The sequence below is a fragment of the Dreissena polymorpha genome, chromosome 3 (genome assembly GCF_020536995.1).
Source record: "Dreissena polymorpha isolate Duluth1 chromosome 3, UMN_Dpol_1.0, whole genome shotgun sequence".
Taxonomy (NCBI): domain Eukaryota; kingdom Metazoa; phylum Mollusca; class Bivalvia; order Myida; family Dreissenidae; genus Dreissena; species Dreissena polymorpha.
The window spans coordinates 42,813,703-42,829,972 of record NC_068357.1 but is presented as its reverse complement, the minus strand read 5'-3'; the positions used below and the strand labels follow the sequence as shown (position 1 = coordinate 42,829,972).

General features: G+C 38.3%; 1 protein-coding gene across 6 annotated transcripts in view; it reads left to right on the top strand.

The window, feature by feature from the left end:
• LOC127873861 (WD repeat-containing protein 27-like) overlaps window positions 1-15,264 on the top strand; it is a 45,345-nt gene extending 30,081 nt beyond the window's left edge. For 5 of the 6 annotated variants that reach the window (XM_052417917.1, XM_052417918.1, XM_052417920.1 and 2 more), the window contains 9 exons: window positions 620-712; window positions 1,249-1,406; window positions 3,606-3,739; window positions 3,950-4,044; window positions 4,293-4,414; window positions 9,265-9,362; window positions 9,712-9,814; window positions 12,953-13,051; window positions 13,270-15,264. In XM_052417917.1, the coding sequence (XP_052273877.1) occupies window positions 620-712; window positions 1,249-1,406; window positions 3,606-3,739; window positions 3,950-4,044; window positions 4,293-4,414; window positions 9,265-9,362; window positions 9,712-9,814; window positions 12,953-13,051; window positions 13,270-13,320 (953 nt within the window). In that variant the 3' untranslated portion in view covers window positions 13,321-15,264. Of the gene's footprint in view, window positions 1-619; window positions 713-1,248; window positions 1,407-3,605; window positions 3,740-3,949; window positions 4,045-4,292; window positions 4,415-9,264; window positions 9,363-9,711; window positions 9,815-12,522; window positions 12,562-12,952; window positions 13,052-13,269 lie in introns of those variants that run through there. The other variant, XM_052417921.1, reaches the window with a different exon arrangement.
• Window positions 15,265-16,270: the final 1,006 nt, after the last annotated feature.

Sequence of the window (16,270 nt, the reverse complement as noted above, 5' to 3'; positions counted from 1 at the left end):
CTGGAGTATAATTTAGCATCATGAATTAGAAAATTATGTATTTAATGTATTTCAAGTCAATATAAAAAAGCAGTCTTTGAATTCGGTAATGTGAAATTAAAAAAGATCAGGACATGTAGTGTGTAGAGGCAAAATTATATGAATCATGGTGTATAAGGTTGTCATATGCAAACTTCGTATTCCCTTGTTTTATGCCATTTTCTGGTTGCCCAAAAAATAAATATCACAGAACAAACAGGATTGATTTTCTTTGTAAGTGATGATGATAAGGCAGAAATAAACCCTGTATAAGATTGTGTACTGACTTTATACAAATTATATATGAGCCATGCTCTGTGAAAAGGAGGTTTAATAAATGTGGGTAAAGTGTTGTCCTGGATTAGCTTGTGCACTTTGTACAGATTAATCAGGGACGACACTTTTTGCCTAAACTTGATTTTTGCTAAAAAGGGACTTTCTGTAAATGAAAAATATCATAAAAGCTGAAAGTGTTGTCCCTGATTAGCCTGTGCAGACTGCACAGGCTAATCTGGGACGACACTATGCTAATAAATTAAGCCCCCTCTTCACAGAGCACAGCCCATACGTGTACCACAATACTATTGTGTGAGTATTGCAGATGAAGGGAGCCATCTTGCCTGTGCTCTAGCCAACAAGTCAGCCCTTGTGTTCTCTCTGCCCATCTCCAAGAAAGGCTGTTCAGCGTATACAGGTACTTATCCTTGTGGAAATCATCAGTATTTGATGCTTTTGATAGATTAAAGATATTAAATCCCCATAGTTTTTTTTTCGCCATATGAAAATGTTTTATTTCTCTGGACACTCATGATTTTTTCATCAATACATTTTTTTTTTAATGCTTTTCTACCATCTGTTTTAATTTTAAGGGGTTTAAACTTTTATCTAATTTTTTGAGAACAAGCTCATAACATAAAAAATAAAGTTGTTTAACACTCTGTTAGTGCAAATTGTTTATAATTTTCAATTGTTATTATTCATTATTGAAACAGTGCATAACCAGTTTGAAATCACTGGTTACTGTGTAATTGGAAACTATCAATATATTTACTATAGATAAAACTGCTAGAGCCATGCTGGTTAATATCATGCTATTAAATAAAGTCTTTGATTTTTTAAACATAGTGACAAGGTCATATAGTAGGTGTTGACATGATCTCTAATATTTGATAAAGTTTAAATTAAATGAGCATTTAGTTCCATTTGCGTGTCAACAATATTTCTTTGTAGGCCACAATCATGTTGTGTCTGATGTGTGTTGGAGCCAATGTGGCTCACGTCTCATTACTTCCTCTGAAGACAAAACAGCACGGGTCTGGGTGAAAGGGCAGTCAGAGCCTGTGCTTGTGTTTGACAGGGTCTTAAAAAACACCAGATCAGAGCGCAAGGTTAGTGGAGCATTAGTTCTGTCAACCAGTCTTTCAATCATTTGATACTTACGCAGCGTGAGTGCTTGATATGTTATTTGGGAGACATTAAGACAACATGTATAAAAACAGAGTGGGTATTGAATCAGTTGTCTGAGAGAGTCATGAACACATCAGATATTAAGCTGGAAGAGTATGGGTTCAGTTCAGTGAGAAAGTCATGAACACATCAGATATGAATGCTGGGTGAGTACGGGTTCAGCTCAGTCAGAAAGTCATGAACACATCAGATATGAATGCTGGGTGAGTACGGGTTAAGTTCAGACAGAAAGTCATGAACACATCAGATATTGACGCTGGGTGAGTACAGGATGAGTTTAGTCAGCAAGTCATGAACACATCAGATATGAATGCTGGGTGAGTACGGGTTCAGTTAAGTGAGAAAGTCATGAACACATCAGATAGGAAGCTGGGTGAGTGCAGGATCAGTTCAATGAGAAAGTCATGAACACATCAGATATGAACGCTGGATGAGTACGGGTTCAGTTAAGTGAGAAAGACATATACACATCAGATTTGAACGCTTGGAGAGTACAGGATGAGTTCAGTGAGAAAGTCATGAACACATCAGATATGAACGCTGGGTGAGTACGGGTTCAGTTCATTGAGAAAGTCATGAACACATCAGATACGGACGCTTGGAGAGTACAGGTGCAGTTCAGTGAGAAAGTCATGAACACATCAGATATGAACGCTGGGTGAGTACAGGATGAGTTCAGTGAGAAAGTCATGAACACATCAGATATGAGCGCTGGGTGAGTACAGGTTCAGTTCAGTGAGAAAGTCATGAACACATCATATATGAACGCTGGGTGAGTACAGGATCAGTTCAGTGAGAAAGTCATGAACACATCAGATATGGACGCTGAGTGAGTACAGGATGAGTTCAATGAGAAAGTCATGAACACATCATATATGAACGCTGGGTGAGTACAGGATGAGTTCAGTGAGAAAGTCATGAACACATCAGATATGAAAGCTGGGTGAGTGCAGGATGAGTTCAGTCAGAAAGTCATGAACAAATCATACATGAAAGCTTGGTGAGTACAGGATGAGTTAAGTGAGAAAGTCATGAACACATCATATATGGACGATGGGTGAGTACCGGATGAGTTCAGTCAGAAAGTCATGAACACATCAGATATGAATGCTGGATGAGTATGGGTTCAGTTAAGTGAGAAAGTCATGAACACATCAGATATGAATGCTGGATGAGTATGGGTTCAGTTCAGTCAGAAAGTCCTGAAACCATCATATATGGACGCTGGTTGAGTACGGGTTCAGTTAAGTGAGAAAGTCATGAACACATCAGATATGAATGCTGGATGAGTATGGGTTCAGTTCAGTCAGAAAGTCATGAACACATCAGATATGGAAGCTGGGTGAGTATGGGATCAGTTCAGTGAGAAAGTCATGAACACATCAGATATGAACGCTGGGTGAGTACGGGATCAGTTCAGTCAGAAAGTCATGAACACATCAGATATGAATGCTGGGTGAGTACAGGATGAGTTCAGTGAGAAAGTCATGAACACATCAGATATGAAAGCTGGGTGAGTACAGGATGAGTTCAGTGAGAAAGTCATGAGCACATCAGATATGAACGCTGGGTGAGTACAGGATGAGTTCAGTGAGAAAGTCATGAACATATGATATGAACGCTGGGTGAGAACGGGATCAGTTCAGTCAGAAAGTAATGAACACATCAGATATGAATGCTGGGTGAGTACAGGATGAGTTCAGTGAGAAAGTCATTAACACATCAGATATGAAAGCTGGGTTAGTACAGAATGAATTCAGTCAGAAAGTCATTAACACATCAGATATGAATGCTGGGTGAGTACAGGATAAGTTCAGTGAGAAAGTCATGAACACATCACATATAATAACAGAATAGGTAGATGGCCGGTTCTGTAAGAGAGTCACTCAAATATTAGATATGACCACAGGATGAGTCAGCGATCAGTTTCTGCAAAAATCATGAAAAACAATAAATCTGAATTCAGTATAAGCAATTTAAGTCATGTTAAATGATTGGCAAACACTCCCAGATCAGAACAGTTAATAGAGAGCCAACCAGGCTTTAAATTAATGATATAATTACTGTATTTTGACATTGTACAAGTGTGTGAATGAATGAGTTAGGCTGTGTTATCTCAGGAGAACCCCCTATTCAGCAAGGAGATTCACTTTGCCAAGTTCTACTTCATGGACAAATTCATCCTGCTGAGCTCGGTCAACACCCTGTACATGTACAAGTACTTCATAGACCTTAACAAGAACGATATTCAAAGGTACTGTCCGCTCACATTTACTGTTTGTTTTCCTGATGTTACAAAAATAAATCATTCATTTATAAACGGCAGTTTTATTTTATGGATTTTTTTTGTTTTCTGTTAATAATGTGTAATTATTACATATATTTATTATTTTATGGGAGTTCATAACATTACTTGTCCCTTAAAACTTTTATAAAACCTATTCATATTTTAATTCTAATGCAGGTATTTAGTGCAGAGCAAGTACAAACTGGTCCAAAGTTGGAACATGGACTCCCAACAAGTGACTGCAATGACAGCTGTTAACAGCTTTCTCTCGTGTATCCTTTGGCAAAAAATGGCAAATTCTAACAAGACTTGGTTAATAAGTTTAGAATAAGACACTACCAAAACAGACACTTTAAGTTCAAGTGTCTGTTTTGGTAGTGTCTTAATATTCTAAACTTATTGCATGGTTGATGTCATCATGGACAAATGTATTTATAAATTATAATTAAAAGCCGTTGTTGTGATTCTGTGAGAGTATTGCTGCTAGTACTAGATGTGCGGACTTAACGCCCCTACATAGACATCGTGTTGTGTGCCTGCAGCAATAAGAGTATTGAGCTGTTTGACATGAATGTTGGACAGCAGGTGAGGAAGATGACCGATGTACACTCCAGGCTTGTCCATGCTGTCTGCCAAAATGAGGTACACTGTCCTGATATTGTTCACTGTGTGTCTGAACTGGTTAGCGAGTATTTTTCAGACTGCAGTATATACCGGACGTTCCATTTATTTGTATAATGTAATTCTGAAACACAATTTGCTCATTAGATACTTACAGATGCTTGTTTTTTTTTTAAGTTGACAGCAGCAATTAGTTCAAATGCTAGTATTATAGTTGAACAATTGCGATTCGTACAAATTTTGTCACAAGGAAATGTTACCTCTTCACATTAATAGCATGGATATTAATATCAATAGCATGTGCATGCTCAAAAGAAATTCTTTATTGAAACCTGATCTGTGTGCTTGAGATTTTGGTTCATCTACTTCAAAAGAGCAGGTCTCAATTATTTGTCTTACCATCTCTTATTTAACCAGAATCTTATGTGTCAAACACGCACACATGACTTAAATGATATTTTATATTAAAACCTGAATCAATTTGTTGCAGACAACCATCTGCATTGCTTCCAAAATGTACTAAGTAAACAATCAAATGAAATATACACAAATCTCATTTAACAATATAAATTTACTGTTTGGATTTTCCTGATTTTCTTCTTTTCACAAAGGTCTATAAATAAACTTGCTTATTTATATTTACTGAGAATGGAAGCAAATTTAACTCTTTTTGCACATGCAGAAGATGACATATTGCACCATCAAATTAATGTACATGCGTCATTTTAACATTCATGATGAGAAAAGTTTCATTTTAACTCTAATTTGTTTCCAAACACTTAAATTATATACATGCAAATATCCGGTAAATACTTCTGTACAGTGGAAAATTACCTACCTTTAATGACCCCATACACCTCCCTCGTTCATATGCTTGCACACATTAAACAAATGCTTTGTTTAAATTCGCTTGTAGATGACGAGCCCATGATACTTACTTACTTAGTCCTCTTCACGCCTATTGGCGCATAAGGCCTCCACCAAAGCTCGCCAATGTACCCGGTCCTTTGCCCATGTCCTCACCTGGCCCCAGCTCCAATTTTCCTTCCTTATCTCCTTTTCAACTGACCGGCTCCCTGTCTCTTTTGGTCGACCTCTTTTTCTACGTCCAATTGGTGTCCATCGCATTGCAACCTTAGGAATGGCTGTTTCCTCCATCCTTTGAACATGACTAATCCAGCGCCATCTTTTGCGCTTGATCTGTGTTGATATTGGGGTTGTACCTGTTTTGCGGTGGAGTTCTGTATTGGATATAGTGTTTGGCCAGAGGATTTGGAGAATCTGCCTGAGACACCTTCTTTGAAAGACATCAAGCTTGAGGCAAATAAGCTTTGTGACTTTCCAGGATTCTGAACCATACAGCAGGACCGAAAGTACGTTAGTCTTGAAAATCCTGATCTTGGTGGTAAAATTTAGCTTGGAGGACTTCCAGATATTCTGTAATGCTGCATAAGCACCTCTGGCTTTGGATGATCTGTAATTGACATCTTCTTCTGAATTTACTCCCAAGATACAAAAATTCATCTACTTCTACAATAGCGCAATTGTTGATGGTAACTGGTTGCTCTGTTTTGGCGTTTATTCTCATCACTTTTGTTTTGTCTACGTTGATATTGAGGCCAATATCTGCTTCCCAAGAGAATCTAGCTTGTCCGTCTTTGTTTTGATGTCTTGGTGGCGTTGGGCGAGAAGTGCGATGTGGTCAGCGAAATCAAGGTCTTCCAGTGTTTCTGTGAACGTCCACTGGAGTCCCTGGACTGTATCCTTAGTGGTTTCCTTCATCAGCCAGTCGATGCACAACGAAAATAGTAGAGGGGACAGTACACACCCCTGCTTCACGCCTGTCCTGATCAAAAGGTTCTCTGTGAGAGATGTTTCGCAGATTACTTTAGCACTGAAATCTGAATAAAGCATTTTGATGACAGAGATAATCTTGCCTGGGATTCCATAATGGCCTAAAACCCTTTATAATGCTGGCCTGTTCACGCTGTCGAATGCTTTCTGGGAGTCAATAAATTCGCATAGACGGTTGCGTCCCATTCGTGACTTTGCTCTATGATTTGTCTAAGTGTCAAAATCTGATCTGAACATGACTTACCCTTCTTGAAACCGGCTTGGTTTTTCCACAGCAGTTTATCTACACTAGCTGAAATTCTGTCAAGCACAATTCTGCTAAAATTCTTACTGGTCATTGACAGCAGCATTATACCTCTCCAATTGTTGCACTCTGTAAGGTCACCGTTTTTCGGCAGTTTAACTATTAGTCCCACCTTCCAATCCTCAGGTGCTGTTTCTGAGATCCATACTTTTCGTAGTATACTAGCAAGTACGGTAGGAGTTATCTGTTCCTCCGCTTTAAGCAACTCTGCTTGTATCCTGTCTATACCTGGGGCTTTTCCATTCTTTAACTTCTTGATGGCCTGTCTGATCTCTTGTATAGTTGGTGGCTCTGTATTGATGTCAAGTGGGATTTCTGCAGGAGCAATAACTGCTTCAGTGGATGGATCCGCACTGTTGAGTACTCTCTCAAAGTGTTCTTTCCAATAACTCAGTTTTTCTACATCAGTGGAAACAATTTCCCCTTGCAAATTCTTCACTGGAACTTCTGTAGAAGTTAATCCTCCTGTCAATATCTTTGTGATCCTATACAGCGTGCCCATATCTTGCCACTGCATCTTCGGCTTCAGTTGCCAGACTGTCAATGAATTTCCTCTTGTCTGCTTTAGCATGTCTCTTCACGTCTCTGTCCAAGGTTGCATAAGTGTCTTTCAGCTGCTGTTTTATCTGCTCCGACTTTGTCTGCAACAACTTCTTCACCTCCTTCCGTTCGTCAATCTTGCTCAATGTCTGCTGGGATATCCATTGTTCTTTCTTCCTTCGTACTGTGCCAAGAATCTTCAATCCAGCTTCAAGAATCTCCTGGTTGAATGAACTAACATCATTTTCCTGCTGGTCATTAAACAGCCTAAACCTGTTCTTCAGCTCAATCTGGAAATTTCTCTTGACCATTGGATCTTTGAGATTTCCTACATCAAGGCGTGGATTCCTTTGCTCTCCTTTTTTTTGACTCTTCTCAACTTTAACTTCAACTTGGCTATGACGAGTGTATGGTCACTGCCAACATCTGCTCCCCTTATCGCACTTACATCTTGCAAACTGCCCCTCCATCTCCTATTGATGATGATATGGTCAATCTGGTTATCGGTTTGTCCGTCTGATGATTTCCATGTTACCTTATGGATGTTCTTGTGTGGAAAAATTGTGCCCCCAATAACCATGTTGTTTTCTTCGCATAGCTCTACCAATCTCTCACCATTGCCATTCCTTATTCGGCATCCCTGTGTGCCCATTGTAGAGTCCTTACCTGTATTGTCATGTCCGACTTTCGCATTCAAATCTCCTTAGACAAGAAGGCCATCATGTTTTGGTGTTGAATCAATGACTTCTTGTAATTGGTCGTAGTAGGCGTCTTTTTCTGTATCTTCCACAACCTCTGTTGGTGCATAGCAAACTACAATTATTGTGAGTTTAGCGTATGCAGAGTTGAATCTTGCTGACATGAGTCTTTCGTTGATAGGCTTCCACTCTATCAGGCTTTTGTGTACTTCTTGGTCCATAATCAGTGCTACTCCTTGATCATGCTGGTCATCTGATCTTCCTGAGAAGGCTATGGTTTGTCCTGATGCAAGCTGTCTTTTTCCAGTGCCTGTCCATCTCGCCTCACTTACTCCTAACAAGCTGATTCCATAACTCTCCATCTCCTTCATCACTTGGGCTAGCTTTCCGGTCTGGTAGTGTCCTAACATTCCAGCAGCCCACCCGCCGTGATAACTTTGGTCCAAGAATATCTGCTATCGGGTGATTAGCCGTCCTAGGTCCAGTTTCCTGGCGTGCTTCCATCCTTGGTCCGGTATTGTTGTTTTCTTTGGTGTTGGTTTCTGTAGCGTGTTGGTTTTTAATGTGGCTCGGGTTCTGGCCCTGTGCACAACCCTCCTCCTTTTTCATCCGGGCTTGGGACCGGCCATGGCGGAGTTCGAGCCCATGATGTATAAGTAATTTTTTCATGCAATATTTCACATTATTGAGGAAGTATTTCAAGAAAAATGCTAAATTTCGTGTGAGAGATACTCACTGATCAGTAAGTCTCTTATTCTCAGATGTTGGCATGATTGTCTCTCTTCAAGATGATGTATTTATATGTCATGTGTGCGCTAGATGAAGCAGTAAAATCTGTAGTTTGATTTCTCAGCACTGGACCTGCATTTGTAAGTCACTTATTAGGATCTCTTTATGCTCCTGCCTATGACAATGAAAGATGTTCATCTTTTGAATGTTGTGCATGTCAAGTTAAGTCTCATTCTGTTTACTCTCCTAAGCATTGGGCGTGATTTGTCAGTTGAATATGGCTTTTTTAACATAGGTTGGGGTAAATTTAACTAATGTAATGGAACGTCATTATGGAAACCTCAGAGGAATATTTAAATAGCATAGGCTTTGTTAAGATAATAAAACTGATTTTTCTGCTCTACAACTTCAAAACTAGTTTTAATACTGAAATTATACCTTTGTCAGATACCTTGAATGTAAATCTTGCTTCTATGGTTGTTGTCGTTGCGGTCAAGATCTCTGTTATAAAATAAATATATTGAGACTGCTTTGGACCACAAATATAGGTTGGGCGTTGTTGTAGTCAATATTGTGTTTGGAAAACCTGCACAGTAAATGGAGATCAAATTAAGAAAATACCATAGCATTATTACTTAAATAAGTCTTTTAGGTTCATTTGACAATATTTTTGTTTAGTTTTTGGTTTTGATAAAGCAATGATTACATGGTTCATTCAGTTATCAGAATTGTCGTGTTTCTTGTAGGGATCTCAGTATGTATCCCATCCATCAGGGGCCTATGATCTGTTTGCATCCGCAGCTGCAGGGGACTGCATCAAGCTGTGGGACCTCCGCACTAACAGGTCAGTGAAAATAGGAGATAGTGTAGATAGTAATGTCCATGTATCATGTGTCAGACTGTAACTTAACACTTTACCACTAAGCTACGTATTTCTATGTGTTTATAGTCCCTTAGAAAGTTAAATTTAATTAAACACATTGTTACTGGATTTTAGTTTTAAAGGCTTCATTTCCAACCCTTAGATACTGATGAGCAGCAAACATCATAAAACCTGAACAGACTGCGAGTTACTCGCAGGCTGTTCTGGTTTTATGAATGCACATAGCCATTTTCACTTTGTTTCTGAGTGGGAAAGGGTTGATACACAGCCATACCGTGTCCTGTGTTTTCACTGAAGTGTTTGTTGGCAGATGTGTTCGGCGATATGAGGGTCACCTAAACCGCGTGCACCCGTGTGGCCTGGCCTTCAGTCCCTGTGGCAGGTTCATTGCGACAGGATCCGAGGACAAGTGTGTAAGTAGCAGCTCTGTATTCCATCACCATAGCAACTGTTTACCTAGTGAAAATATGTACCCCTCCCACCACTGGTAGTGTGTGGGGCAGATCTTATGAAGAACAAATGCGTTTATAACTGACATTCACACTTGATATCTGATATGTCTGATTCAGTCTCGTTTTATTACTTCTGGAAAGAGCTTCATGTCTAAGAATTGTTGTTATTAGGTATTTTGCATATCTGAGCAATACATAGGCCATGAAATTAATATTTAATGCTTGCACAGTGTTATGTATAATGCTTTTGAAAAGTCTTAACTGTAATAAATAATTTAGTGTCATGTTACTTAATAGTCTGGTGGCATATACAATCATAATGAACAAAATGATAATGAATATTTTTATACTACCATCCCTATAGAGTTGTTTTAGCTCACCTGAGCAAACCAAACTATCTTGAGCTTTTGTGTGATAGCCTTTTGTCTGTCATGCTGTGTGCAACTTGCGCCATCAACATTTTGCCTTTTGAATATTCTAGAGGACGCATTTATTACCCAATCGAAATTATTCGCCATGATATCTTTGTCCAATTTTAAACTAAGGCATTTGGGATCAAACCAATGATATTAAGTGAAATGAAACGAAAGCTTGTGAACACTCTAAAGGTCACATTTATCCCCAATCTTCATGAAACTTGGTCAATATATTTGTCCGAAAAATATTTTGGCTTTGTTTCAAACTGGGTCACATGGGGTCAAACACTAGGTCACAATGTCAAATGATAGAAAAAAGCTTTTGAACACATTCTTAAAGCAACATTTATTGTCCAATCTTCATGAAATTTTGTCAGAACTTTTTTCCAATGATATTTGGGCTAAATTTGAATCAGGATCATTTGGGTGCGGGGTCCATATTTATTTCTCAATCTTCATGAAACTTGATCAGAACATTTTTCTAATGTAATCTGTGCAAAGTTAAAAACTGTGCTACGTGATGACAAAACGAGGTCACTAGGTCAAATTAAAGAACAGTCTTGTGAACATGCCAATATCTAAACGAGGTAACTTGGTATCAAAGACTAGGTTACTAGGTAAAATTAAATTTAAAAAAAATGTTAACAATCTAGATGCCATATTTATGCCCTATTTTCATTAAACTTGATGAGATTAATTGTCCTATGGGTATCTTGGTTTAGTTTAAAACTGGGTCATGTAAGCAAAAAAACTAGGTCAGATTAAAGATACAAAATTTAATTGTGAAATTGTCTATGCCCTTTGGGCACCTGGTCGATTTTTGCAGCGAAACGCAGTAGCGTATTGAAACGTATACAATTTTTCTCTCCTCAAAACTGGGGCTTTATTTAAAGGTAACACCTGCAATGTTGTTAAACGTGCACGTTTTTCACAATTTTCAATACTGTTACGGATTTTCGCGTTTTTAAGCATACATTTTACGGTTTACAACGAAAACCGGGCCTAAAATACGTTTTAACCCGTCACAGTTGTTTATCGTCAAACAATTATCTGCTTAAATACGGTATAATTTGTTTTAGAAAGGGATGCCCCATATTGGTTTCTACCGTATTTTTACGCCTTTGTACAACTGAAAAATGAAGCGCATGAGGATACTAAGAAGAACTGTAATGTATTTTTACGAACTTTGTCAATAGCAAATAAACCTCTGTAACGTATGAAAACCTATTTAAAAAAAATCAATACAGATCAATAAACAATATTACACATGATCCGTTGTATGATTTGATGTTTTTTGCCAAAACGTAGTCATAAAACATTTGAAATGCAGAACTTTCTTAAGTTTATACCACACACATGACAGATAATCATTGCTTTCAAAATACCACTCATTTGCTTTTTTAAGATGAATTTTGAGCATTTAAATATTTATTGATGTTAACTCTCAATTATTAACCATAAATGGTCGAAAATTTATTTGACAAGTTTATAGTCAACAGACTGTTTATTGAACATTCGAACGTCGCAGTCTTTATTTAATTTTTGTCTTTGATTAAGTTTCAGTTGATTTACAAACATTGTTAATTGTATTTTTTAAGAAAAAAAGTGTCAGGGTTCCTACGCTTAAATGGGGTCAGGTTTTGAAACAACGAAATTTGTTTGCGTTCTATAACGTTGTATTCGTTCACTGTAAAAATCGCCCCGGTTTTGAGGAGAGAAAAAACATGTACGTTCTCATACGTTACAGGTGTGCAAAGGATATAGAATATATATTCTAAACACGTGACACATTGGTAAGATATGGTTGCCATCTATTGAAAACATTACAGCTATAAGGATGTGGGAGTTTTTCTGATATCGCTATGTTAAACAATTGATAACTCTAGAAGTCACCCTTTTTACCAACTGACAGTGAAAATGAACAAATTGAACATGTCTTGGCTGTGTTTTAAAATGATTTTGGCTGTTCAAAAAGATGGCTGCAAGTTGTTGGTGCAGTTTTCCTTATAAGTCTATATGAAACACCATCTGTTCAGAACAGTTCACTTACTTGGGTGTGACTGCTTTAGGGCCTTTAGCACTATTGTTGTATCAAATGATATTTTTATATTATTTATCTTGTCTGTATGTCAGTATATTAGACCCTATCATGTGTTTTCAGTCGTACATATTTGACATGCAGTCGGGCATATGTGTGTTTTAAGTCTTTCATATTCAACATGCGTTCGGGCATATGTGTGTTTTCGTTTTCAGTCGTACATATTCGACATGCAGTGAGGCATATGTGTGTTTTCAGTCGTACATATTTGACATGCAGTGAGGCATATGTGTGTTTTCAGTCGTACATATTTGACATGCAGTGAGGCATATGTGTGTTTTCAGTCGTACATATTTGACATGCAGTGAGGCATATGTGTGTTTTCAGTCATACATATTTGACGTGCAGTGAGGCATATGTGTGTTTTCAGTCGTACATATTTGACGTGCAGTGAGGCATATGTGTGTTTTCAGTCGTACATATTTGACATGCAGTGAGGGATATATGTGTTTTCAGTCGTACATATTTTACATGCAGTGAGGCATATGTGTGTTTTCAGTCGTACATATTCGACATGCAGTGAGGCATATGTGTGTTTTCAGTCGTACATATTCGACATGCGGTCAGGCATATGTGTGTTTTCAGTCGTACATATTCGACATGCGGTCAGGAACGTACCTACACAAGCTGCAGGGCCAGACGGACGTCGTGTCAGATGTCGCCTTCCACCCCCTTAACCCTCAGGTACCAGTCATGCTGGCATCCTTTAAGGATACACTTGGAATTAAAATATAAGTTTTTATATGTTTAATATTAGTGTTCTGACATTATTCACGAATGGGCCGCGTTTGTCATTGAATAATGTGTTTGACTGTGATAAACTGTATCTTTACTGATCGTTTTTTTCCGGGTAATTCATTAACTTCAGTTGTGTAAAACTGTTTAAGATGTTTTGCTTTCAGTTGTTCACGTCAAGTCTGGATGGGCGTATTGCGTTGTACAACAACAGATGAGATGATAAATTCACACACACTGTTACACACTGGGCACACTGACGGCAGGACAGTGTCTCACGCACATCTAGACTGAACGTGGCACATTGACGTACAGTCGTTATACACTGACATCAGCCGTGTGTGGTTGCTGCACAGAACACTATTTCTGCATCGTGATACACGTAACATATGCAACGATGACGTTATATGTTTCATTGCCTTGCAATCATTTTAGTTCCCTACCAGTGAAACGGGGGGGGGGGGGGGGGGGGGGGACTTATGGTTTGCGCTCTGTGAGTCTATCAGTCTGTCACACTTGTCTGGATCCTGTGATAACTTTAAAAGTTCTTCATATTTTTTCATGAAACTTGAAACATGGACAGGTGGCAATATGGAGATTATGCACATCATTTCATTTTGTTCCTACGTCAAGAATTCTGGTTGCTATGGCAACAAATAGACTAGAAATATTGCTGAAAATGGCGGAGTTTAACCGTTAGGGGACATTTATTGCTTGGCAATAGTCTTGTTTAATAATGTTATTGTTATTATTATTATATTGTTTGTTAAAAAAAAGATTTTCAAGCGCGTATGTTCGTCTGCTTCAAGAATCAACTTCACAAAACAGTACTGTCAATAGTTATGTACACATGATCTCTTGACAGTGTCCTTTCGCTCTAGATTACAAGTCTTTAGCCTTCTCTTTGCATGGCGAGTCAATACTTTCTATGATATGTATATATTCATGTACATATTGAGGTTTTCACATCCATGCTCTTTGTAACAGCTTGCAGCATTCCAATGATCTCTACAGACCTGAAATATTGGCCGTGCTCTGTTAAAAGCAGGTTTAATGCATAAAGTGTCGTCTCAGATTAGGCTGTGCAGTCCGCACAGGCTAATCAGTGTTGACACTTTCCGCCTAAACTGCATTTTTGCTAAGACGAGACTTTCTTCAATTGAAAAATATCATAAAAGCGGAAAGTGTCGTCCCTGATTAGCCTGTGAGGACTGCACAGGCTAATCTGGGGCGACACTACGCACAAGCATAAAAACCTCTTTTCACAGAGCACGGCCCATTTGTTATTTCAAGGAATCGGGCTTGAGAAGTCTGCAGCTGTAAGTAACGAAAATAAATCTGCTTTATGTGAAAGATAATTCAAAATAATAATTAGTAGCCCTACTCTCTTTGTAATTGTTTCTTTTTTATGTGCGTTCAACCCTTGACTTAGCTACTCGTGTTTATTATTGAACATCGCGTGAATGCTTTACTCAAACGCATGATAACATCACTCACAATGCAAGTAAAACAGCATGACACAGTCCACAAATACACCATGATTTCTTCTTGCGTATTTGATAGTATGATAAGTGAAACTTTTTTCCCATTTCTTTTTAGTACGCGTGCCATAACTCTCGACCTGCACACGGTAGTACGCGTGCCATAACTCTCGACCTGCACACGGTGGTGGACACGTAGTTATTTCCGCCAAACGCGAATCATCCGAACAAATTTTAAAATTGTTTATGCGCGTTCATCAAATATACCGATGTGCGGTTGATTAAATCGTTAGGTTTGGAAACTTACAGCTGTTGCAGCGTACATATTCTATTTATTCAGTTCTCATAATAACTTATTGTCGTTTGCACATGCAGTACACAATAAAGACAAAAGCGAAGCCGACACCCAGGTGAAGCTGTCGAGACCACGAGGCCAATAATAATCGATTGTGGCGACATGCAACCTTTCTTTCACTGATCAGTTTAAATAGAGAAGCTGGATGCTAATGGTTCTAAAAAAACAGAGAGAATACGTTCGCATATCATTCAAGTTACAAATATTTTTTATTGACACAGTGACACTGGCGATATAATAGCTTTGATATTGTACATGTGGATGCCTGCATTAATGGTGCAAAATACAAGATGATATCGAATAAAGAATTAAAATGTTATTCACAGTATGAACAATTTGTTTGTTTTTATATTGCAAACACTTTCTTTTTGGTCTGATGCGTCGTGTCGTGTTATACAAATCGATAATTATTTAACTTTTTCGTTCTGTTATTGATATTATGGCATCAAAATGTCATCAGCTTATGTTTATTATGCCCCCATTCGAAGAAGAGTGGGGTACTAGTAAATTGTTTTTCTGGATGTCTTTCGAGCAGTTTGTTTCCGATCAATAACTTGTGAACGGATTGACCAATGGGCTTAATACTTCCCATGTTAATAGGTACTGGACATTAGATGACCCCTTTTTAAATTTGGGTCACTAGATCAAAGGTCAAGGCTACAATAAGTGTGAAAATCGTTTCCGATCAATAACTGGTAAACAAATAGACCGGTGGGTTTGATATTTCACACGTGCATTGGCCTTGCAGATGACCCCTATTGAAATTGAAGTCGCTTGTTCAAAGGTTCAGGTCTTTGTGACACTAATTGATGCGATAAATCAGTTTTGTTGCAAAAAAATAATTTATGAAGGCCCTGTTGGGGGGGGGGGGGGGGGCATCTGTCTCCGACCGCGGAGCTCTCGTTTCAAAAGCCGTACAGTAAAACAATGACTTTTTAGCAGTGCGAAATCGTGATCGTGCACAGCGACAACGCCTGTCAATGTAGATTATACTGAACAAAGTAACTCTTTAACGCACGGCCTTTCAAGTCCATATTTGCAAAATACACTCGTAGTACGAATCACGCTTTTTACAAACTTATTAATACCAGTATTGAAAGATGCTTTGGTATAACATGTAAAGATCTTCGATCCATGTAATTAAGCGAAACGACGTAATTATCTTTACACATATTTTTTAAAATAAAAATATAATGAAATACAGTACCGAAGAACAAATAATATATCACCAATACGAATGATGCCGTATTTAGATTTATATTATCTACATTAAGCGATCCCGATAAGTGTGTAACAAATATAGCCTGCGGGTCTGCAAGTTGTATTTTAATT